The following is a 23606-nucleotide window of genomic DNA, read 5'->3' as shown; positions in this document are numbered from 1 at the left end:
GCACTCAGCCCATAACCCTCCATTCCTTTCCTGTCCATATATCTATCCAATTTAACTTTAAATGACATCATCAAACCTGCCTCAACCACTTCTGCTGGAAGCTCCTTCCACACAGCTACCACTCTCTGAGTAAAGAAGTTCCCCCTCATGTTACCCCTAAACTTCTGCCCTTTAACTCTCAACTCATGTCCTCTTGTTTGAATCTCCCCCACTCTCAATGGAAAAAGCCTATCCACGTCAACTCTATCTATCCCCCTCATAATTTTAAATACCTCTGTCAAGTCCCCCCTCAACTTTCTACGTTCCAAAGAATAAAGATCTAACTTGTTCAACACTTCACTGTATCGTAGAGAACTCTACCAGAGCTTGAACATGGTAGATGTAGGAATGCTCCCAGGGCTGGGCTGTCTGGAACTAGGCACCACAGTCTCAAGATAAAGACCTGGCCACTCACGATGAGCATGGCAGAAAAAAATTACTTCACGCCAGCGAATCTTTAGAATTATCTTCCCAGGAGGGCCGTAATAGATCCGTTGTTGAATATATATATTAGTTTATTATTGCTAGATGTACCAAGATATAATGAAAAAAGTTGGCTTACAAGCCATCCGTATAGATCATTTCACACCACAGTACACTTAGGTAGAATCAGTATAATAAAAGGACACAGAATAAAGTATTATGGTTACAGCACAGATGGACAATAAAGTGCAAGGCCACAACAAGGTAGATTGTGAGGTCAAGAGTCCACTTATTGCACAAGATGTCTGTTCAATAGTCTTAAAACTTTGGGATACGAGCTGTACCAGAACGTGGTGAATAGTGCTTTCAGGCTTTTGTATCTTCTTCCTGATAGGAGGGGAGAAGAGAGAGAATATCTGGGGTGGCAAGAGTCTTTGATTATGTTGGCTGCTTTTCCAAGGCAATGAGAAGTGTAGATAGAGACCATCGAAAGGAGGTTGGTTGTCATGACGGAGATCAGTAAGTCTTTGGATATTAAGGGAGTTCCTCGCAACATGTGGATGATATAACCGAGGGACAGCATGTAAATGAGAAAGGCCTAGGATTCTCAAGGATCAGAAGCAATATTGTAGGAATGAAGAAGGAAGCCATTGCTGGCAATTCCTCAGCTGTAACAGGAACCAGGCAAAGGTCATCTGAACCATCAGGATAATGATGGAGAGGTGTTGGAGTATCATTCATGTCAATGCTTGGAGATAGGTTGAGATAGACGTTGTGTGATAATTTACACAGTCACAGTCATACAGGAGGGCAGGTGAATCTTTGAGAAGTGATGTTTCAGTGCCATGATACCGTCCGAAAAAGGACTGGGCAGATTCAAGCAGAGAGTAGCATGACAAATAAGCACAGATTTGATACAAATGCAGACAGTTGTTGGAATCACAGTTTATTAACTTTTCTTTGTGTACTAAACAGCAGAGGACAGCTCTGTACACTGACAGAACTCCCACAAAACTTGGCACAAGAAAACAACTCATTCAAGGGTTGTGCAGCATTTGAAGAGTAATATCACGTGGTAGAAAAACAAAATCTCACGGAATGTGAAATCATCAGTGTGGTCTTGGTGTAAATGCACCAGATTTCTGTAGCCCTAGCTTACACTTCACGGCACTGAATTGGATCCCCCTTTAATGACTTTCCCACAAGGATCCTGCACACATCCTCTGTCAGGTCAGCTAACAAAACCCTCCCCAGACTGAGCAGAGGTACAGAGACATTAAAAAGCTATGTAGGTTAAGATAACAGCATGGAAGAAGCTAAGGAGATAGGTGCTCAAGCAATCATTGCCAATACCAGGTTAGGTGAGGTTGAAGATTGAGGAAATGAGGACCATAGAAAACTGGCACAGAAGAAGAGTTGAGACTTGGGGTAAAGTGGCCAAGATCCTACTGAATGGCAGGGCAGCTTGAGAGGCTGGGTAGCTTACTCCTGCTCCCATTTTCTTGTGTTCTTATGTTATTATGAGCAGATTATAACTACATCTGAATTGTACCCTGTTACAGGATCCACAAAAACAGTAGCAACACTCACATAAAATGCTGGAGGAACTCAGCAGGCCAGGCAGCATCCATGGAAAAGTTGACGTTTCAGGCCGAGACCCTTCATCAGGTCAGGAAAGGAAGAGGAGAAGTCAGGGTAAGAATGTGGGGGGAGGGGAGGAAGGAGTACAAGGTGATAAGTGAAACCAGCAGAGGGGGAGAGGTGGGGGTGAAGTAAAGAGCTGAGAAGTTGATTGGTGAAAGAGATAAAGGGCTGGAGAAGGGGGATTCTAACTGGAGAGGACAGAAAACCATGGAAGAAAGGGAAAGGAAGAGGAGCACCAGAGGGAGGTGATGGGCAAGTAAGGAGATAAGAAGAGAAAGGGAAACAGGAATGGGGAATGGTGATGGCGGGGGGGAACCATCGGAAGTTTGTGAAATCTATGTTCATACCATCAGGTTGGAGGCTACCCAGACGGAGATTAATTTCTCAAACTTCAGGTAACTGCTCCCCCTCTTTCACCATTCCTGTCTCTCTCTCTCTCTCTCACACCATATCACCTTACCTGCCCATCACCCTTCCTCCCCTTTCCCTTCCTTCCTCCCCTCCCCCCACATTCTTACTCTGACTTTTCCTCTTTCTTTCTAGTCCTGATGAAGGGTCTCGGCCTGAAATGCCGACTTTTCACTCTTTCCCAGAGATGCTGCCTGACCTGCTGAGTTCCTCCAGCATGTCTTGTGGTGCTGCTTTGGATTTCCAGCATCTGCTGATTTTCTTGTGTTTGCAATAAAAACAATATCCTGATTCCAGCCTCAGACCAATCACCTGCTGAAAGTCAGTGGGGACAATGCTGGAGTAAGCAGGTCGAAGCAGTGACAGATGTACTCTCCAGCTCCTGGTACTCACTTTGTTAATGATGTCAACTAGAGGCTTTTCCTGCAGATCCTCAATCTTCTGCTCATTCATGCAGGCCTGATAGAAATGCTGGGCTTTGCGTTCAGCTTCACTTGTGGTATTCAACTTTTTGCTTTCTGGAGAGAAACCAAACACTTTTAACGTCTGTGATGAAAGTTTTGAGTGAACTCTGCAAAAGTCAACATTCATTAATGCACCCACTTGATTAAAATTCAGTCATCCATGTTCATCCAGAACTATATTATACTAATTTCATAAGCCTCCAGCCCTTGATTGCCCTTTGAGGTGGAACTGGTTAATCTGGTGGTGTGGGTGGTGCTGCCGTTTCACAGCTCTGAGACGTAGGTTTGATCCTGACCTCCGGTGCTGTCTGCATGTTCTCCCTGTGACCGCGTGGGTTTCTTCCCACGCCCCAGAAATGTTTGAGATGATCATTGAATGGGACATTGTAAATTCCTTCTTAGGATAGGCAAGTGGCAAAAGAGTCAGAAGGTGAAGTTAATGGTAGTGTGAGAGGGAATCAGCTGAAAGGCTACAAGGGAAAGCGGAGGGGCAAATGTGGCTGATAGCATTGCTCTACTGGGTGCCAGCACCACATTGATGGACTGAATGGTCCCCTCTTGCTAGCATTAATCCGTAATTCTAATCTTTACTTTTTAACATGCCAAGTGGATGATATCATATCTGTATTTATCAAAATCCATTTGTCATAGTTTTGCTTTCTTGCTTAATCTCTCCTTGTGACTTCAGGTTCCCATCTCCTCTGCTTACAGCCGACACTTTATTCATCCAGATTGTGGACAATGGTTTCCTATCTTATTACCTAACGAGTTGAGGAACCAACAAAAATACTTGCAGAACACCACTAATCTTGCCAGTTTGAAAGCCTGCTAGTTTCCTGACCACATCAATGCTTTCTTTTTAAAACCACAAGCTTAAATTCACACTATCTCGTGCGTGTGTTTATCAAACGCCTTCTACAAAGTCATACAAAAAATACCATTTGAAGTTTTCTTGTTCTCTACTTATTATTTTGAAAAACTTCAATCAGTTTCAACAATAATAATTTAATGTTTACAAATATATGAGCATGGGAGGAGCTAAAGAATATTTTGTGGATCTGGGCAACTTCTTCCAGTTTGTCCGCGAAACAGTTTAATTCTTCTATTTTCATGTATTTTTTTTCCCCCCCCAAGGTGACTGGGGTCTTGTCAGAGTCTGTTATCTTCAGCTGTAGTTCAAACTATGGTTTCTCATGGGCGGTGGGTTCTTGCTCTACGCATTAGCTGAGTGGCCTGGCATTTTGATATCTACAGATGCGGGCTGGAAGATGTGCGAATTTGGGGTGCAGTCCTGTGGATCAGCGGTCCCCAACCACCGGGCCGCAAAGCATGCGCTACCGGGCCGCGAGGAAACAATATGATTTGGCGATGGAGTCAGCTGCACCTTTTCTCATTCCTTGTCACGCCCACTGTTGAGCCATTACGCATGTGAGGTCATTACCCGCGCGTCATCCATGTCAGCGCGGGAAGAAGATCAACTCCTCGAGCTTGCAAATGACGGCGGGCTGAAATGTATGCTTGACATAACACCTCTGCCGGCATTCTGGATCAAAGTCAAGGTTGAATATCCTGAGATAGCCAGGAAAGCACTGAAAACGTTGCTTCCATTTCCAACATATCTCTGCAATGAACGCAACGAAAACCAAATTGCGGAATAGTCTGGACATAAGGAACCCCCTTCGAGTATCGCTGTCTCCCGTCGCCCTTCGATGGGACCGTTTTGTTGCAGGAAGCAAGCCCAGGGCTCCCACTGATTCAGCGATATTGGTGTGTTGCAATGATTTTATATGTTCATACGGGGAAAATATGTGCTGTGTGTTTAATATCCAAACATTACTTAAAATGTTACGATGTTATTGACTTATATAACCATATAACAATTACAGCACGGAAACAGGCAATCTCGCCCCTTCTAGTCCGTGCCGAACGCTACTCTTACCTAGTCCCACCGACCTGCACTCAGCCCATAACCCTCCATTCCTTTCCTGTCTATATACCTATCCAATTTTTCTTTAAATGATAATATCCAACCTGCCTCTACCACTTCTACTGGAAGTTCTTTCAAGACTTACTTCAAGCTCCCCTGTCCTCCTCTGATAATTGACTTATCACTATATTTATGCGAGGAAAATATGCGCTGTGTGTTTAGTTATTAAATTCGTTAGATAAACCCTTTTAGAAACGAAATTGAGTGTATTACCCACTTATCACCTATATTCCGGTCGTGATTAACACTACCCCCTCCCCCCCGATCAGAATCGCCAAAAATGATTTGTAGAAAAAACCGGCACGTACATGCATGCGCAAATCACGCATGCGCACTGGTGCCCGCGCAAGGCTTCATGGTCATTGTAGTCTTTCTCGGGGTAAGCTCAACGTATTTGACTGCTACTCTTGTCCGTCGGAAACCCTACCCCCGCCCCCCGCCCCTGGGGTCGGCCGGTCCGCAAGAATATTGCCCATATGAAACCGGTCCGCAGTGCAAAAAAGGTTGGGGACCCCTGCTGTGGATGACCCCCAGGAGACTGAAATATCGAGACAGCAGGCAGGCGGCGTCGAAAGAAGGTTCCTGCACTCAAGCCATCTCTTTCTTGATGGTGAGTGAGAGTCTGCTGGTCCTTGAGTTGGGGGAACTTGGACAAGCGACGTGGTAGATTGTCACATCGAAGCAGTAAGCTGTTGGACTCTCCTCTCGCTGTGGCAGGAGCGATCTCTCTCTGTCCCTTGCTAATGAGAGAGAAAGAGACAACCTGTCTGAGATGTCGAGGTGTTGGGATGGACAGTAGTTTCTGATGGACTTTTGTTCATGGTCTCTGGGGGCTTTGCAATTTGCTTCCATGGTGGGTGGTGGGGTTGAAGCGCGAGGATTTCAGGTTGTATGTTGTATATATTCTTTTGATATTAAAATGAAGCACTGAATCATTGACCCATTGAACATTTCAGTATTCTCGATTAGCTGGAAAAATATTAGATTGTCCAATTAGTTTACCTTTAATTACATACTCTGTCAACGTCCTGCAGGACGTTGGTTTCTAATTCCCCAATTTCCTTTTCTCATCTTTCTTAAGATGTCATGCACAATTTTTCAGTCAAGGCTCCAAAATGAACAGAATTGAGAAGAATATGGTTAGGTTGCATTTAAGGTTCTGAGCTACTCTCTTTAACAAAATAATTCTCAATAGCACTATGGAGAGGAATCATTTTTCTGTGACCTTGATGTATTGTCTTAAAGAGTGGAAACATATTGCATAGCAATTGAAGGGAATTTGGCAAGTGCTTGGAATGAAGTTTTTTTTGCTGTATTACATGTAAACAGTGTGGGCTCAGGGATTCATTTAAAGAGCTAGCATAGCCCCATTGTTGCTGTATATTATAAATTCATCAATGTGGCATGTTGCCAGTAGAACTGAAGTTGTATTTCATGCCTTTTATTCCTTTTTCAGTTACTGTTTTGTTTGACTATTTGAACTAGAGTTTCCTCGTCCTCTGCACACGAGTGAACATTTGGCTTTTGGGAGGTGCGTTCAATTCAATTCAAGTTTAATTGTCATTTAACCATACAAGCCTACTCATGAATATAGCCAAAAAAGACCGTGTTTCTCCGGGGTCAAGGTGCAAAGACACATGACCAACAGTCACACACGGTAAGCACACACAAGATCACAATCACGTAATGAGTCCCGATGTTCACCACCACCCCCACTCCCACCCATGGCTTGCTGTGGCTTGACGTCAGTCCTCGCTCATACAAGTCAATAAGCCCGTATAGAGTATCAGTAAAAATGCAACACTGCAGAATACGCGTTCCTCCACCCTGCTCATTCTTGTGAAACATGCTTAAATCTACTCCGTGCCCTGCCCACAGCATTCAGTGCAGTCACCCCCACTATGACCGGTCACAGCTGTAGGGGTGGGAGGTTCTTTGGGGTTGCCTCATGGGAAGAAAAGAAAGACCAAGCAAACATCCTCCACCGAAGAGAGTCCGTGCTCAAACAACAGCAGTGGCTGGAGTAACGTAGCAAAAGTCAAACCTTTCCCCTTAAAAAAAATAAGCTCTTCACAAGTATTATGTGTAACTATATTAACGAGCTGTCATTAATATCTCTTAAGTACCTACGCCGGCACTAGCACTTCAAATGAATCACTTCTCTGGGCAAGTTTCATGCACATACAGCCCCACATCCTACAGTCATTGAAAGATACAGCATTGAAACAGGCCCTTAGCCCATCGAATGGGCAACAATCATCAACAATCATCAACCACTCATTAATCCTACATAAATTCCATTTACTCTCCCCACATCGTCGTGAACTTCTTCTAGATTCCACACTCACCTACACACTAGGAGCAATTTACAGTGGCCAATCAACCTTCCAATATACACAGGGAAAATGTGCAAACCCCACCCAGAGACATGATTGACCCGGGGTCTCTGGTGTTTGGAGATAGAATCTCAACTAACTGTGCTATAGAGCTGCACTGTTAATAGAACTGTTACTTTTTCATATTTGTCTCTATGATTGTAAATATCTTGTATTATGATGATTAGATTAGATTATGAAGACATACAGTCCTCTTTTATTGTCATTTAGTAATGCATGCATTAAGAAATGATACAATGTTCCTCCAGAATGATATCACAGAAACACAAGACAAACCAAGACTAAACAACTGACAAAAAACACATAATTATAACATACAGTTACAACAGTGCAAAGCAATACCATAATTTGATAAAGAACAGACCTTGGGTACGGTAAAAAAAAGACTCAAAGTCTCTTGAAAGTCCCATCTTCTCACGCAGACGGTAGAAGGGAGAAACTCTCCCTGCCATGAACCTCCAGCTCTGCAAACTTGCCGATGCAGCACCCTGGAAGCACCCGGCCACAGCTGACTCTTGAGTCCGTCTGAAAACTTCGAGCCTCCGACCAGCCCTCTGACACCGAGCACCATCTCTGCCGAGCGCTTCGACCCCGGCCCCGGCAACAGGCAATAGGCAAAGCTGAGGATTTAGGGCCTTCCCCTCCGGAGATTCTCGATCATACAGTAGCAGTGACAGCAAAGCAGGCATTTCAGAAGTTTCTCCAGATGTTCCTCTATGCTTCTCACGTCTGTCTCCATCAAATCAGGATTGTGCACGGCCCCTATTTTAACAAATACGATATAACTTCGGAGCGGCTGCGCGTGCTGCGTCACGCCATCATCTTCTCCTCCCCTCTGTTAATACTGGAGCTTTACCTTCCTGGGCATTAACAAACCTGATTATCTGTCCTGGGTCTAGTACTTAGAAGCAATCATAAAGAAAGCACACCAGTCTTTTATTTTCTTTGGAGATTAAAGAAGTTCAGCTTGTCATTGAACACTTTAAATTCAAGTTCAATTGTCATTCTACTATACATGAATACCAATTAATATAAAACAGCGTTACTCCGGGGCCAAGGAGCAAAATACAGTACCAACAGTCATTCACAGCACAAGGCACATATAAGACACAAAAATATATAGTACAAGTCTCTGAGTCCAGGAATTTTGCAGCAGTCTGCAGTCAAGCACAATATATCTTGACTTCTACCGAGCAAGTGCTGGGAGGGGACAGCACCGACCCCACACCATGCCGCCTCTGACACGCCATTGGAGCACACCGACTCTGACGCACCTCCCCTGAGCGGCTGCAAACCGGCGACACTGCGGTTTGTGACCTTGTCCTCCCTACGACCGTGGCCATGCAGCTGAGCTCCTCCCACCGTTTGCCAATAAAACAGGGCAGTGTTCCACATTACCAACATCCAACAGGGCCGTGCAATCACAAGAGAAGCAACCAAGACCGCCAGACCGCGCACTGCCTTTGTGCACTGATGCCTCTTGGGCAGCAGCATGGTCCGCACTATGTCCAACTCCAGCAGATTCCCTGCCAATGAACAACTCACTGATGGGGGGCAGTCCTGCAGTACATTAAGTTATTAATGTCCAGCAGTGTCTTGCAATCATAACAAATACATTTTAACAAAAAATTAACACCTTCGTCTGCCTCCGTAGAAGCCGCTGCACCTGACAGTGCTGCCATCTTACTGGAAGATTACAAGCTTCTACAGATGTAATGTTGAAGGTATCCTGACTGGTTGCAATTTGTATGGCCAGGAACGTAAGCAGCAGCAGAGAGTAGTGGACTCAGCTCAGTACAGCTGGGGCACATCTCTCCCCACCATTGGTAGCATTGACATACAGCAGTGCCTCAGGAAGGCAATATCTATCATCAAAGATCCCCACCATTTCGGCCATGCCATTTTTTTTCCCACAGCTACTATCGGACAGGAGGTACATAAGTGTGATGAACACAAGAGATTCTGCAGATGCTGGAAATTTGACGGCCCACGTCACCAGGTTCAGGAACAGCTGCTTCCCTTAAACCATTGAAGGAGTTGTGAACTTTACAATGGATTTTCCTCAATTACTTACACCAGTTCTGCAAAGCATTTACCAGAAAATTCTTGAGGTTCATTACAAATTTCCACACAGCTTAAAACACACCTAACAATACATTTGGCCGGGCTTGTTCATATTTCCGACAGATCATTTGAGCAAGGGCCCAGGGAAAGTGGATTCTGATCATTTGTCTGAATATTCAATAGATTTGGAAGCAAGTCTAAAATGTCCTGCATCACTGTTGAGCCCAGCAACATGAATAAAACATTTGATTATATAATGAGGTAGAGTTAATATAAATCTATGCAAACAATTTTTCAGATAACTCTTCATCATCCAACCCTACTAAAAAAACACAACAACTTTTTATTCCATGAAGAAAATTTGTCTTTTATTCTATTTCAAAATATGGGGTGACAGAAAAAATAAGAGAGATAGAGAACTGTTTCCTACTACAAAAACTTGCCTCTATATAATCTCTTTGGGAAATTGAGCATATGGAAGAGAAAAGTGACTTGTTTCCATGGTGACGAGGCGTACAGAGGTCAGGCTTTTCAAACAGAAAAGAAAAGCTCACAAAAGGGAAAGGGTGGTTCAGAAAGTGAATCAGCAGGTTTGCAAAACAAATGTCATGAGAGTATCCCCCCCTTCGCCATTAAAGAAGTTCATTGGAGTGCAAGGTCCAGCATGAAAATCTCACCCCGGAAGTGCACTGGTCAATTCTTTAAACCATTTAGCTTTTGTTTTAAATTTCATCCTGAATGCTTAGACCGTAAGACATGGGAGCAGAATTAGGCCATTCAGTCCATCGAGTCTGCTTTGCCATTCCATCATGGCTGATTTATTATCCCTCTAAGCCCCATTCACCAGCCTTCTTCCTATACTCTTTGATGTCCTGATTAATCAAGAACTTATCAACCTCTGCTTTAAATATACTCATTGACTTGGCCTCCACAGACATTGGTGGCTATGAATTCCACAGACTCAGCACATTCTGTCTGAGGAAAGTCCTGCTCATCTCTGTTTTAAACAAACATCTTGACGTCCTCCTATTCTGAGGCTGTAGAAGCATTCTCTCTATATCCACTATATCTAGGCCTCTCAATATTCATTAGGTTTCAATGAGATTCCACCCCCCCTTGATTCTTCTAAACTCCAGTGAGTACAGGCCCAGACCAATCAAATACTCCTCATACACTAACCCTTTCATTCCTGGAATAATTCTCGTGAATCTCCACCAGACCCTCTCCAATGCCAGCACACCTTTTCTGAAATAAGGGGATCAAAACTGTTTACAGTACTCCATGTGTGGTCTGACCAATGCCTTATAAAGCCTCAGCATTACATCCTTGCTTTTATATTCCAATTCTCTCAAAATGAATGCCAAAAATTGCATTTGCTTTCCTTACCACAGACTCAACCTGCAAGTTAACCTTCAGGGAATCCTGCATGAGAAGTCCCAAGTCCTTTTGCACCTCTGATTTTTGAATATTCTATCCATTTAGAAGATAGTCTATACCTTTATTCCTTCTACTAGAGTGCATGACTTTACACTTCGCTACACTGTACTGCATCTGCCTCTTTGTCCATTCCCCCAAACTGTCTGCCCTTCTGCCGACTCCCTGCTTCCTCAACACTTTCTACCTTTGTATCATCCACAAACTTGGCCACAAGCCATCAATTCCATCATCTAAATCATGGACATATAATGTGAAAAGAAATGGTACCAACACCAAACCACAAGTCACTAGCACCCAACCAGAAAATGTACTCTTTGCCTCCTGCCAGTCAGCAAATCTTCTAGCCATACTAGTATCTTTCCTTTAACACCATGGCTCTTATCTTGTTAAGCAGCCTCCAGAATTATCAATCCAGAACTACCTTTCCCCTAGTGGGTTCTAAAAAGCCATCTTTCAGGCATTCTATAAATGTCCTTTCTTGGGATCCAGCACCAACCTGATTTTCCCAATTTATCTGAATATTGAAATTCACCATGACTACCTTACCATTGCCCTTATTCCATGCCTTATCTATCTCCTGTTGTAATTTATATTCCATATCTTGGCTACTCTCTGGAGGTCAGTACACGACTCCTATCAGGGTCTTTTTAACCCTGGCAGTTTCTTAACTCTACCCACAAGGATTCTACATTTTCCAATCCTATCCCACGTCTTTCTGAAGATTTGATTTCATTTTTGTTTTACCAACAGAGCCACAAAGAAGTGACAGAGACCTTCTGCCTATCAGTCTGTCCTTTTGATACAATGTTTATCCTTGGATGTTTAGCTCCCAACTATGATCTTCTTTCAGTTACAACTCAGTGATGTCTACAACATCATACTTGAACTACACTACAAGATCATCTACCTTTTTCTATATACTGCTACTGTTTCCCCATGTTACACTTCAATTCACCTCACTGACTCCAATAATGATTGATTATCTGCCTGCTCTTCCTCAGTCTCACTACACAATGTATCGACTTACTCTATATATTAACTGTCCCATCCTTAGCCCTATCACTCCAGTTCCCATCCCCTTGCCAAACTTGTTTAAACCCTCCCCAACAACTCTAACAAACCTGCCTACAAAGATAACGGTCCCCGCTCAGATTCAAGTATAACCTATCCTTGTTTATGGGTCATACCTTCTCTAGAAGAGATCCAAAATGATCCAGAAATCTGAAAAGCTGCTCCCTGCCTCACTTTTTCAGCCTCTCATTCATCTATATCATCATTCTATTCCTGCCCTGCCTAGCATATGGTACTGCAAGTAATCTAGGGATTACTTCTTTAGAGGTCCTGCTCTTCGGCCTCTTCCCTAACTCCCTAAAGTCACTGTTGAGGACCTCTTCCCCCTTTCTATCTATGTCATTGGTGGCAATGTGCACCACAATCTCTGGCTGATCACCCTCCCTTCTGAGAATCTTCTGCAGGCGCTCTGAGACATGCTGGACCCTAGCACCTGTGAGGCAACACACCATCCTGGCATCTTTCCCGTGGCCACAGTATCTTCTGTTCGTCCCTCTAACTATTGAGTCTCCTATCAATATCACTCTGCCAGACTTTACCTTTCCCTGCTGAACCGAACAGCCATGAGTACTCTCACAAAGGGAGATTGGACTATAATTACCCACTCTTCAAGGACTAGTTCACTTCCCTGTTTATTCTCCATGGTGAGTTTAGCTGCTAATATCTATTATTCGAGTCGCGGGTCCCCTCTCCCTACCAAGCAGGAGATGCTTCCAGTTAACAAAATAGTTTAAAACAGAGTTCACTGATTTTCGTGATACACATTTAAGTCCAAACAACATTCTTAAAATATAGATCATAGACGCCACCTGACCTGCTGAGTTCCTCCAGCATTTTGTGTGTTACTTTGGATTTCTGGCATATGCAGAATTTCTTGTGTTTAACACTCTTAAAACATTTAAAACTCACAGAGTATTTCTATCTTAAGCATTTCTAAAGTACAAGCATTTCCAAACAAATCATCCTTGCAGAAACAGAAGCCAGAGGAATGGATTTCCATGTTTCTTGATGTTCTTTACCTCATTGCTCATAAGCCTGAACTATATTTATACAGTTTCTCTGCCACTTGGATGACTTCACAGACATATGACATATCCTTAGGAACCTTTTTGTTCCAAAAAAATTTAGAGACAGTTCTCAGCCACCGACAATAAATGCTGTAAAGCTAACAACTTCTTTGAGTACATAAATCTTCCTCTATAAACACATCATTAATTTGATATGCTGAATGATATTATCCATCTGGACTGCAAGATTCCTTGAACTAAGCAACATAATCAGCTTTGTCTGTTATGAAACAAGCCATATTAAATAACCCATTGCCTTATACTACACTCTTGAGTACTAATAAACAAGTGCAGTGGACTTTCTACAGATAGTGCATCTCCTATATATATGAATCTTGCAATCTATAAATAGAGCTTATTTTAACCAAGCTGATTACTGCTTCCTATTTACATTTTAGGGACTGAAGACTGACTTCTGTTGACAACCAGAAGCTACACAAATATGTGGTTGGAAGTTTACTTACAATTTGTTTGATCATACGGGTGGCAGCTGCTGTGTTTAGAAAGTGAGCCTTGCAAAACATGAGGCTGCCTGCCCAGCTCGTGAATGAACATCATAAATGTATTGCGTAATAACAGGAGCAGGATGGCAAATGAACAGCTGGGAGCAGGCTCAGAGTGTGACAGACGGCTGGAGTGAACTCTTGCACCAAGTCTGTGGTTGATGCCTAGACGTAGCTCCAACTCCCTCCACGCAGTGACTGACCGAGTTCCTCCCCTCTCAGAGACCAAATGACAGCCCTTTCCCATAGCAGTCCTCTTCCACCCTTATAGACAGACACAACCTGATGCTCCAATTACTGAGCATGAAATTCAGAAAGCTGTGTTGTCAATGCAATCAGCTAAAGCTCCTGGACTTGATGGTTATTCGGTAGGATTTTACAAAAAAATTTGAAAAATTACTTTCTCCATATCTTTTGGAAATATTTCATGAATCTTTTGAGAAGGGTAATTTACCTCCTTTTTATGAAGCTTCTGTTTCCTTAATTGTTAAGAAAGATAAAGATCCTACTGAATGTTCATCATATATAGACCTATTTCAAAATAAAAAATGTGGATGCAAAAATTCTTATTAGATAATGGCTAACTGTTTGGAAAATATTTTAACTAAAATCATCTCTATGGATCAAACAGGCTTTATTAAAGGCCGTTATTCTTTCTCCAATGTTCGGAGATTGACGAACATTATACACTCATCACTATCCAAGCTACCCCAAAGTGTTATTTCTCTTGATGCAGAAAACGCATTTATTTGATAGAGTTGAATGGACATATCTGTTTAATGTATTAGAAAAATTTGGCTTTGGTAATAATTTTAATAAGTGGATTCAAATGATCTATAAGAATCTATTGCTACTGTTATTACTAATAATTTCAGGTCTTTTTTTTCTACTCTCACGAGGTACTAGACAGGGTTGTCCATTAAGTCCTTTATTATTTAATCTTGTATTGGAGCCTTTGGCTATAATACTCCGTGAAGCTAAAATTATTCACGGTATCTCTATAAATGGGACCACACATAAGATTTCTCTTTACGCAGATGATCTTTTGGTCTATATCTCAAACCGTGAAAAATCTATTCCTAATCTTTCGGAAACATTAAATGATTTTGGAAAATTTTCAGGATATAAACTTAACTTAAATAAAAGTGAATTGTTTCCATTAAATGCTCCTGTTTTTATATATAACGATATTCCATTTAGAATTGTGAATTCTTTTAAATATTTAGGTATTATCATTACTAAAAAATATAAAGATCTTTATAAAGCTAATGTAGTTCCTTTAATGGACTCCATGAAACAATTATTTTCTAGATGGAACCCACTTACACTTTAATAGGTTGTATTCATGCCGTGAAAATGATGATTTTACCTAGATTTTTATATATTTTTCAAAATATACCTATCTTTTTAACTAAAAAATCTTTGATCAAATTGATTTTATTATTTCATCCTTTATTTGGAATAATAAAAAACCAAGAATTAATAAGTATCATTGACAAAAATCTAAAAAAGATGTTGAACTTGCACTACCTAATTTAAGATTGTATTATTGGGCTGTTAATATTTGACAATTATGTTTTTGGCTATATTGGCTTGACAAGAGTCAAAAACTAGCTTGGATTGATTTGGAATTAAAAGCTATCTTTAACCTCATTATTAGGAGCTCTTGCTAACTTTACAACTTGCTAAAGTTCCAGATTTAAAGCTCTACCCTGTTATTAAACAGTCCTTACGGATTTGGTTTCAGTTTCGCAACTCTTTTAATTTTAAACAATTTAAATTGTCTAGCTCTTTATATCAAAATTTTCTATTTAAACCATCAATAACCGATCCCATTTTACTCTTATGGAGAAATAACGGGATCTGTTAGTCATAGTAGTCATAGTCATACTTTATTGGTCCCGAGGGAAATTGGTTTTCGTTACAGTTGCACCATAAATAATTAAATAGTAATAAAACCATAAATAATTAAATAGTAATATGTAAATTATACCAGGAAATAAGTCCAGGACCAGCCTATTGGCTCAGGGTGTCTGACCCTCCAAGGGAGGAGTTGTAATGTTTGATGGCCACAGGCAGGAATGACTTCCTATGACGCTCAGTGTTGCATCTCAGTGGAATGAGTCTTTGGATGTTCTTTTGCAGATTTATTTTGTGGTGGTCGATTGATGACTTTTGGAGAGTTAATTAGCAAATATTTTCTCTCTCAGACACACTTCCTGCAATATTTTCAGGTTAGACATTTTTTACAAAAATACATATCTAAGTTTCCATATATGCAAGAATCTGATTTGTTGGATACTATTTTAAATATGAATCCTTTAGTGAGAGGTTCCATTGGTAGAATTTATAATTTCTTTTTACTACAAAAAGATAACCTCTCACTAAAGGTTAAACAAGATTGGGAGAGAGCACTTAATATGACCTTTGTTAATGAAGATTGGTTGCGAGTTTTGAAAATGGTCAATTCTTCTTCGATGTGCCAATCACTGTTTAATTCAATTTAAAATTGTTCACCGTTATTATTTAGCAAAGGAGAGACTATCCAAAATATTTCTTAACATAAACAACTATTGTGATAGGTTGAAGAAGCCATTTTGTCACATATGTTCTGGTCATGTTCTTCATTAAAATCTTTTTGGAAATATTTATTTTCTACAATTTCTAAAGCTCTGTAAGTTAATTTACAACCTAATACATTGACAGTTCTATTTGGAATAGTTCCGCATCATACTCAGGGTATTTTATCTTCAGACAAACATGTAATCGCATTTGTCACATTGTTGGCAAGAAGGGCTATTTTATTGAAATGGAAAGATACCTCTGTCCCTACGTTAATTCAATGGTTTTCTCAAGTAATGTTATGTCTTAGCTTGGAAAAAATTGGAAGTAGAACTTTTGATCTTCGATTCGACTTTGAGAGAAGATGGGGCTCTTTTGCCAAATATTATCATTTAATTTGAATTAATTTATATGGTTTCCTTCCAATCTTATTTTATATAATTGTGAATTGGTGGTTGATGGTTTTTCTTCTTTATATAGATAGATGGCTGTCAGATGTAGTGCTCCGGGTCTTGGTTCCTAATGGTTTTTTTTTTCTCTCTCTTTTTTCTGCTTTTTTCTTTTTCTTTCTCTTGTTGTTACTGGGGATTTTTTCTTTTAGTAGTTGGGGTTCTCTTTTTCCTTCTTTTCTTTATAAAAAATATATTTTTTTTCATTTTCATATATTATTCTTTTTTGATAAGTTTTTTTTCTTCAGCTTTATTAACTGTATTTATAGAAATTTGCTGAAATCTTGTACCATTTTAAAGCTGTAGAAGATTATGTATCAATAAAAAGATTTTAAAAATGAAAATGGCAGACACAACCCACTCCCAACAGGAGACACTGGACAACTTGGGTCTTTATTCACAGTCAAGAGAAAATCTGCAGATGCTGGAGATCCAAGTAACACACACAAAATGCTGGAGTACCATTGGCGTTTCGGGCCGAGACCCTTCAGCAGGACTACAGCCAACATTTCCGGCCTATTCCTACTGAAGAGTCTTGGCCCAAAACGTCGATTGTGCTCTTTTGCCTGGCCTGCTGAGTTCCTCCAGCATTTTGTGTGTGTTACTTAGCTCTTTATTCCTTGGAGTTTAGAAGAATGAGTGGTGACTGCAGCCTCTTGGGTCTCCATGCTTAAGGTGGAGATAAATAAATAGTTGAAAAGTCAAGGAATTGTGGGCTATGGGGAACAGACACAGAGGAGGAGTTAAGGCCAGCATAGATCAGCCCTGAACATATTGAATTGCAGGGATGGCTTGATGGGTCGAGTGGCCTATTCCTGTTCCTGTTTTTGTGAACACAGCCTCCATTTCTGACACCTCCTCCGCAACTGCCTCCTCAGCAATGACCAGCACAGATTCCTTCCTCACGGATTTACTAGGTACCTCCTGCACTAATAAAGTGGCCACTGAGTGTATTGTATGCTCGTGGTCTTCTGCTGCTTTAGCCCATCCACTCCAAGGTTTGATGTTTTATGCATTCAGAGATACTCTTCTGCACACCACCGTTGTAAAGTGTGGTTATTTAAGTTACTGTTACCATTCTGTCAGCTTGAACCTAGCTGGAAATTCTCCTCTGACCTCTTTCATTAACACCATGTTTTTGCACACGGAGCTGCTACTCAACGAATGTTTTTATTTGTTTTTCACACCATTCTCTAAACTCTGGAGATTGTTGTGTGTGAAAATCCCAGGAGATCAACGGTTTCTGAGATACTCAAACCACCCCTTCTGGCACCAGCAATCATTCCACGGTCAAAGTCACTTAGATCACATTTCTTCCCTATTCTGATCCTCTTGACCATGTCTGCATGCTTTTATGCATTGGGTTGCTGCCACACAATTAGTTATTTGCATTAATGGTGTAAAGATAAACTTAATAAAGTGGTCACTAAGTGTAAGTAACTGTGACATCCCCTTCTCACTGTAACTGAGAAAGTATCAATCCCTCCGCACCTTCCCCCATCCACTAATTCTTCCATCACTCTAACTGGCACTGCAATCACCTTCCTCTCTGCAGGCATGCACAGATGCAAACATCATTGTCCACTGCACCTCGTACACAATGGGCATCAGTAGAATCAACTATCCCTGACAGGGAAGGAAGCCCAAGGTGATCCCTGACAGAATAAACAGAAAACAAAGCCATCATTAATGAGAGATCCCGAGCTGGGGAAAAGAAGTAGAAAGGTTCAGAGTCTGCAGTTATTGGCTAAATGGGCATGCAGGGAAAAAGGCCAAGCCGAGGCTGCTTACATTTACAACTTAAATGAAGCCAACTTAATGCAAAACTGGCCAAGATAAATTGAAAGGAAAAGATCAGTCAGCAAGTGTGATCCTTGTCTGACCCTGACCACATAACTGATCCTTTCAATCTGCTTTAATTTAGGGTATATAACTTCTTTTTCTCAGTCGAATGTCCGAGTAACCATTTAAAGTCATACTTGAACCATAAATCTTCTTTACAAAAAAAAATACAATAACGAACGACTCTCCTTATCTTCTTTCATTAGTCTCTCAATAAAATATCCAAGTAACCTTCATAAATCTTCTTTCCGAAATGCCAAGAATATACAAATAACTGATTTCAGACAATTCATTTGGTAATGGCGACAGGTATAGTTTGAACAAACTCCAATGCAGCTTTTGGATCAAAAAATGTACGAGGAGGAGGGTTAGAAGGAAAAACCTTAATTCTTTTCAGGTAACGCAAAGAAAGAAAGAATTTCTTATCATACGCCTGTTTCATTACCAGGGCAAATCTTGATCCTTGTTCCATTACCTCCCGCAGATAATCATCATAAAAACAGAGCTCGGATTCCATAAATCTAAAAACTCTCTGTTTTCTTGCCTGTTGCATTATTTGATCTTTAATTTTAAAATGATGAAAACAGACCAAAACAGACCTTGGTCTATTTGGATCTTTAAATTTCGACGTAAAAGCTCTGTGTGCTCTTTCTATAGTAGGCGGTTTTGATAATATAGTGGGAAATAAAGTAGGAAATATACCCTAAAAAAATTAATGTATATAATAGTGAAGTCAACTGCCATGAAGAATGAGCTATTTACATCTCATTAACATCCAGGATTATCAAAATTGGTGAATGCTGTACGGTTTTGTAAATCCAACAACCAGTGCTCACATCAGTTAGTTCTCCGACAGGTCATGACAAGCTCTCTTTGACTACAGTTTTATGTTATTTCTTCCCAAACTACAAACTCAATAAAGTACCAGTTTGTTGCTTTTCCACACACCTCGTTTCTACACATTCTATCGACTTTGTGGTAACCGGCTCCAAATCATGGGTTTGCCTTGGCTAGGCAAGGGTGTCACCATGTCTTAATTACACTCATTTACCGGGCTCCCCAGTTAAAATATGCCATTGCAAGCATCATTTAAAAATGTCTAAGACAGGTAAAATTTGAAAAAACAACCCATCTCTGTAAACATTTACTGGGACTTTTTAACCTAGCTCTAACAACAATTTTGTTCATTTCACATTGCCCAAACTGTCAAAAAAACTGAAGTAAGAGTAACGAGAGCTCATATGGCTCACAGACAGTGGAGACTGGATTGCATTTCACCTCAAACACAAATACTTTTCCCAAAAATAAAGGTCACATCTTTAACTGACAAAGAATGTACTCTAGAATGGGCCTAGATTCTCTTGTGTGTACTGAAGAACGGGGATGCCCACTGTCATCTCTGCTTGTTTTGTACTGAGAACATTAACACTGATGGATGGTCTCAATGCACTTGGAAGTCTGGTTGCTAACAGAAACAGGTGGAACAGTAGCACAATGGGTAGATTCAACCCCTGACCTCTGCTGCTGTCTAAGTGGAGTTTGAACGTTCTCCCTGTGACAGTGTGGGTTTCCTCCGGAAAGTCCACTTTCCTCCCACATCCCAAATTGATGTGAGTGAGAGAATTTCAGGGGAATTGTTGGGAATGCACGGAGAATAAAATGGGATTAGTACAGTTGAGCACTTCATGAGTAGCATGAACTTGATAGACCAAAGGGCCTACTTCTGTGCTCTCTGACTCTCCCACTTATTTCATTCCAGTGACAAGAACATCTGACAATAGTTGAATGAAAAGTGACACACAAAATGCTGGATCACTCAGCAGGTCAGGCAGCATCTGTGGAAAAGAGAAAACAGTCGATGTTTCAGGCCGAGATCCTTCATCAGGACTGAGGGGGAGTGGGGAAATGCCTGAACAGTGGGGGAGGGGAACGTGGCTGGTTGGAAGGTGATAGGTGAAGCCAGGTGATGGGAAAGGTCAAGGGCAGGAGAAGAAAGAATCTGATAGGAGGGGAGAATGGACAATAGGAGAAAGGGAAGGTGGAAGGGACCCAGAGGGAAGTAATAGGCAGGTGAGAAAAAGTAAAAGGTCAGAGTAGGGAATCGTGGGTAGTGGGGGGGGGGGTGGAATTTTTGTTCACTGGAGGGAGAAATTGAAATTCATACCATTAGGTTGGAGGGTACCCAGATGGAATAGAGGTGTTGCTCCTCCATCCTGAGGGTGGCCTCATCTTGGCACAATGTAGTTATATGACATTGGTAGTTTATAGGGCTCCATCACTAAACAAAACCACAGGGATTTTTTTTCTCTGTTTATACACTGATTAAATTGCGCTTTCTCTTCTCAAAAGAAAACAATCCCAGCTAGAGCAGCCTGGTCACAAAACCAAATTCCCAGCTACAAGTAGGAACAACTACCCCTGGGATCATTGCAGCTATTTAAAGTGGAGAATTCCAAGCTACAAGTAGGAACAACTATCCCAGGATCATTGCGGTTATTTAAGGTGGAGAATTCTAAGCTACAAGTAGGAACAACTACCCCTGGGATCATTGCAGCTATTTAAAGTGGAGAATTCCAAGCTACAAGTGGGAACAGCTACCCCTGGGATCACGGCGGCTATTTAAAGTGGAGGCAGATGAAGGTTCTGGGGACTGAGGATTATGGGGACCTGGTACAGAGTGAAGACTGGATCACATGGAATGGCAGAACAGGCTGGATGGGCTGAGTGGCCTACTCCTACTCATGTTTTCTTATTTTGTGTGCCTTTGTCCAGTCACTAACCAGATCTACTTCATAGAACAGTACGGCACAGTTAAGGCCCTTCAGCCCACAATGTTGTGCTGGCCGACATGATACATAGAATAGTACAGCCCTTTGGCCCATGATGTCCTGCCAATCCCTTAACCTACTCTAAGATCAATCTAACCCTTCCCTCCCGTATAGCCCTCCATTGTTCTTTCATCCATGCGTCTATTTAAGACTTTCTTAAATGTGTGTATTGTATCAACCTCAAGCACCATGCTCAGCAGTGTGTTCCAGGCACACAGCTCTCTCTGTGTAAAAAAAAACTCATACAACTCATTCCCCTTTTCTCACACAATGGAATTCAGGAAATAATGCCCTTTTAGCCCCTGGGACAGTGCTGGAATCCATTTGAAGCCAAACCATTTCATGGGTCTGCCTTAAACTGGAGAATTGTCACAGAGCAAAGGGTTGGTACAAAGGCTTCTTGCAGCAAACTGCACTCTGACCTTGCTTACTGGCTGTGGCAGGTTTGCGTCCTTTGCCCAATTTCCTTAAACGGAATGCTGCCAATTACTAAGTGATACTTGCAATCTGTCATACAAATACAGATATATTAAACATCTGAAATGCATTTCCTCTTTCTATGCTTTTTGGTTTAAAAACAATATAATTTACAGTTCTCCTGATGGGACATAAAAGGAATGATTCTCAATGTCAAGTAGTCAAAAGCAGGTGCTGGAGTGCGATTGCCAAGGATATCCCAGTGAAATTCAGGAATAAAGTTAGAATCCCCTGGGCCTTTGTAGTCAGTTATTGAAGGAGAGGCACCACTCTGCTGAATAGAAGCCTAAATGAGATACTGGAATCAAAGATGAGGCCAATGATGGATCAGACCCCCACAAGAGACTGCAAAGTAGTAGGTTCAAAATTCAAATTGATTATACAACCTTGAGATTTGTCTCCTTAAAGGCAGCCACAAAACAAAGGAATCCAAAAGAACCCTTAAAAAAACACAAACACCGAATGTGCAGAGAGGAAAAAAATTGTGCAAGCAATAAAAGTAAGCACATATTATTCAGAAGGAAAGTGAGTCCCAAAGCAGGCCGCAGCCCAGCACAAAGAGGAGTAAACGTTGTTGGTCTCTGCAGGCACAGAGTCTGGACCAGGCCACAGCCTCAGTCTCAGGGCAGCAAAGAGTGGAGTTAATGCTGCAGAGCAGCAGTAGAACTGGCCCTTCCCTCGCCTCTGGTCCTGATGCCCTGCCTTTTCAATCCATCTGGCCTGGTGCTTAAATTGTCCAAACATCAGAGCCTTCCTCGCTCTACGAACCGGGCCCAGTTGCATCAGTACACTCTGGGCCTGGACTCTGCCGCCACATTTCAGCCTGTACCCAACCTTTCCAAATCAGCTGCTGCTTAGACTGATCAAACCTTGCTCTTGGCTTGGGTGGACTGGCCACGGCCCTCCTCCGCTCTGCTCGCCCCGATTTTGCCTCGAATATGCCTCGAACTTACCTTGACTTCACACACTTCGACCCTTGACTCAGCCTAGTCTTCGTTCACCTCTCTATTGTTTGTAGTGATCGTTTGCCCTAGGTATTTTTTTTTTTACAGAAGTAGTGTTATCAATATAGTATTTTGTTGTATTCTTTGTTTTGCAGACAATTAGTAAGTAGACACTCGCCTTCAACAGTGCCGTCTTAAACCAGAAGGTATCTTAGACAGCAGGAATCAGGAACAGAGCGGGTACACGTGAAGTAGATTTCTCTCAGGAAATGACAGTTCATGGAAAAAAACGTGAATAACTTAACAAAAATCAAACTGCTGGAGGGACACAGCTGGTTGAGCAACAACAGTGGGGCGGGGGAGGGGGTGGAGATAGAGGAGAGGAATTGTCCTGAATTACCCTGTGTCAGGCTGTCAATGGTGAGGGGGAGCCGGTAGTTGATAGGTGGACTGAGGAGAGGTGAGGGATATTGGGTACAAAAGGACAGATGGATGAAGGGGAGGGATGGAGTCCACATACTCTACCCCACTACTTCCTTTTTCTCCTTCCGTTCCACCTTACTTCCCACTCCACTCTCAGTACTGATGCAAAGCTTTGACCTGATATCTCAACAGTTCCACTCCCCCCACAGATGCTGCTCAACTTGCTGAGTTCCTCCAGCAGATTCTAGCATCTGCAGTCTCTTGTGTCTGCATGAATAACTGGCACAAAAAGGGTGGTAACTTCCCAAAACTTTCCCTATTCATGTGCCAAAAAATGATACTTTAAATACCACTTCTGGATGAAGTTGCTCCACAGGTCCCCTTTTAAATGATCCCTTTCTCAACTTAAAAGCTGCGTCCTCTAGATTTTGATTCCCTTTCCCAAAGAAAGTGACTGACTGCATTCACCCAATCTACGTCCTATGCTTCAAGGATTGAAGTCCAACTTCTCCCGATAACTCAGAACCTCAAATCTTAGCTGATTTTTGGAAATTATCATCAACCTCTCAAGACATTAT

The 23606-nt window shown here is 41.7% G+C and overlaps 1 protein-coding gene across 5 annotated transcripts in view; it reads right to left on the bottom strand.

Moving 5' to 3' along the window:
- The window catches only part of LOC140188698 (endothelin-converting enzyme 1-like), a 214600-nt gene that overhangs the window by 59047 nt on the left and 131947 nt on the right, over positions 1–23606 (bottom strand). For all 5 annotated transcript variants that reach the window (XM_072245232.1, XM_072245231.1, XM_072245230.1 and 2 more), the window contains one exon: positions 2908–3032. In XM_072245232.1, coding sequence (XP_072101333.1) covers positions 2908–3032 — 125 coding nt within the window. The remainder of the gene's footprint in view (positions 1–2907; positions 3033–23606) is intronic.

Source organism: Mobula birostris, chromosome 27 (assembly GCF_030028105.1).
Source record: "Mobula birostris isolate sMobBir1 chromosome 27, sMobBir1.hap1, whole genome shotgun sequence".
NCBI classification, from domain to species: Eukaryota; Metazoa; Chordata; class Chondrichthyes; order Myliobatiformes; family Myliobatidae; genus Mobula; species Mobula birostris.
Note: the sequence above shows the minus strand (reverse complement) of the source record. Positions and strands in the feature narration are given on the sequence as shown.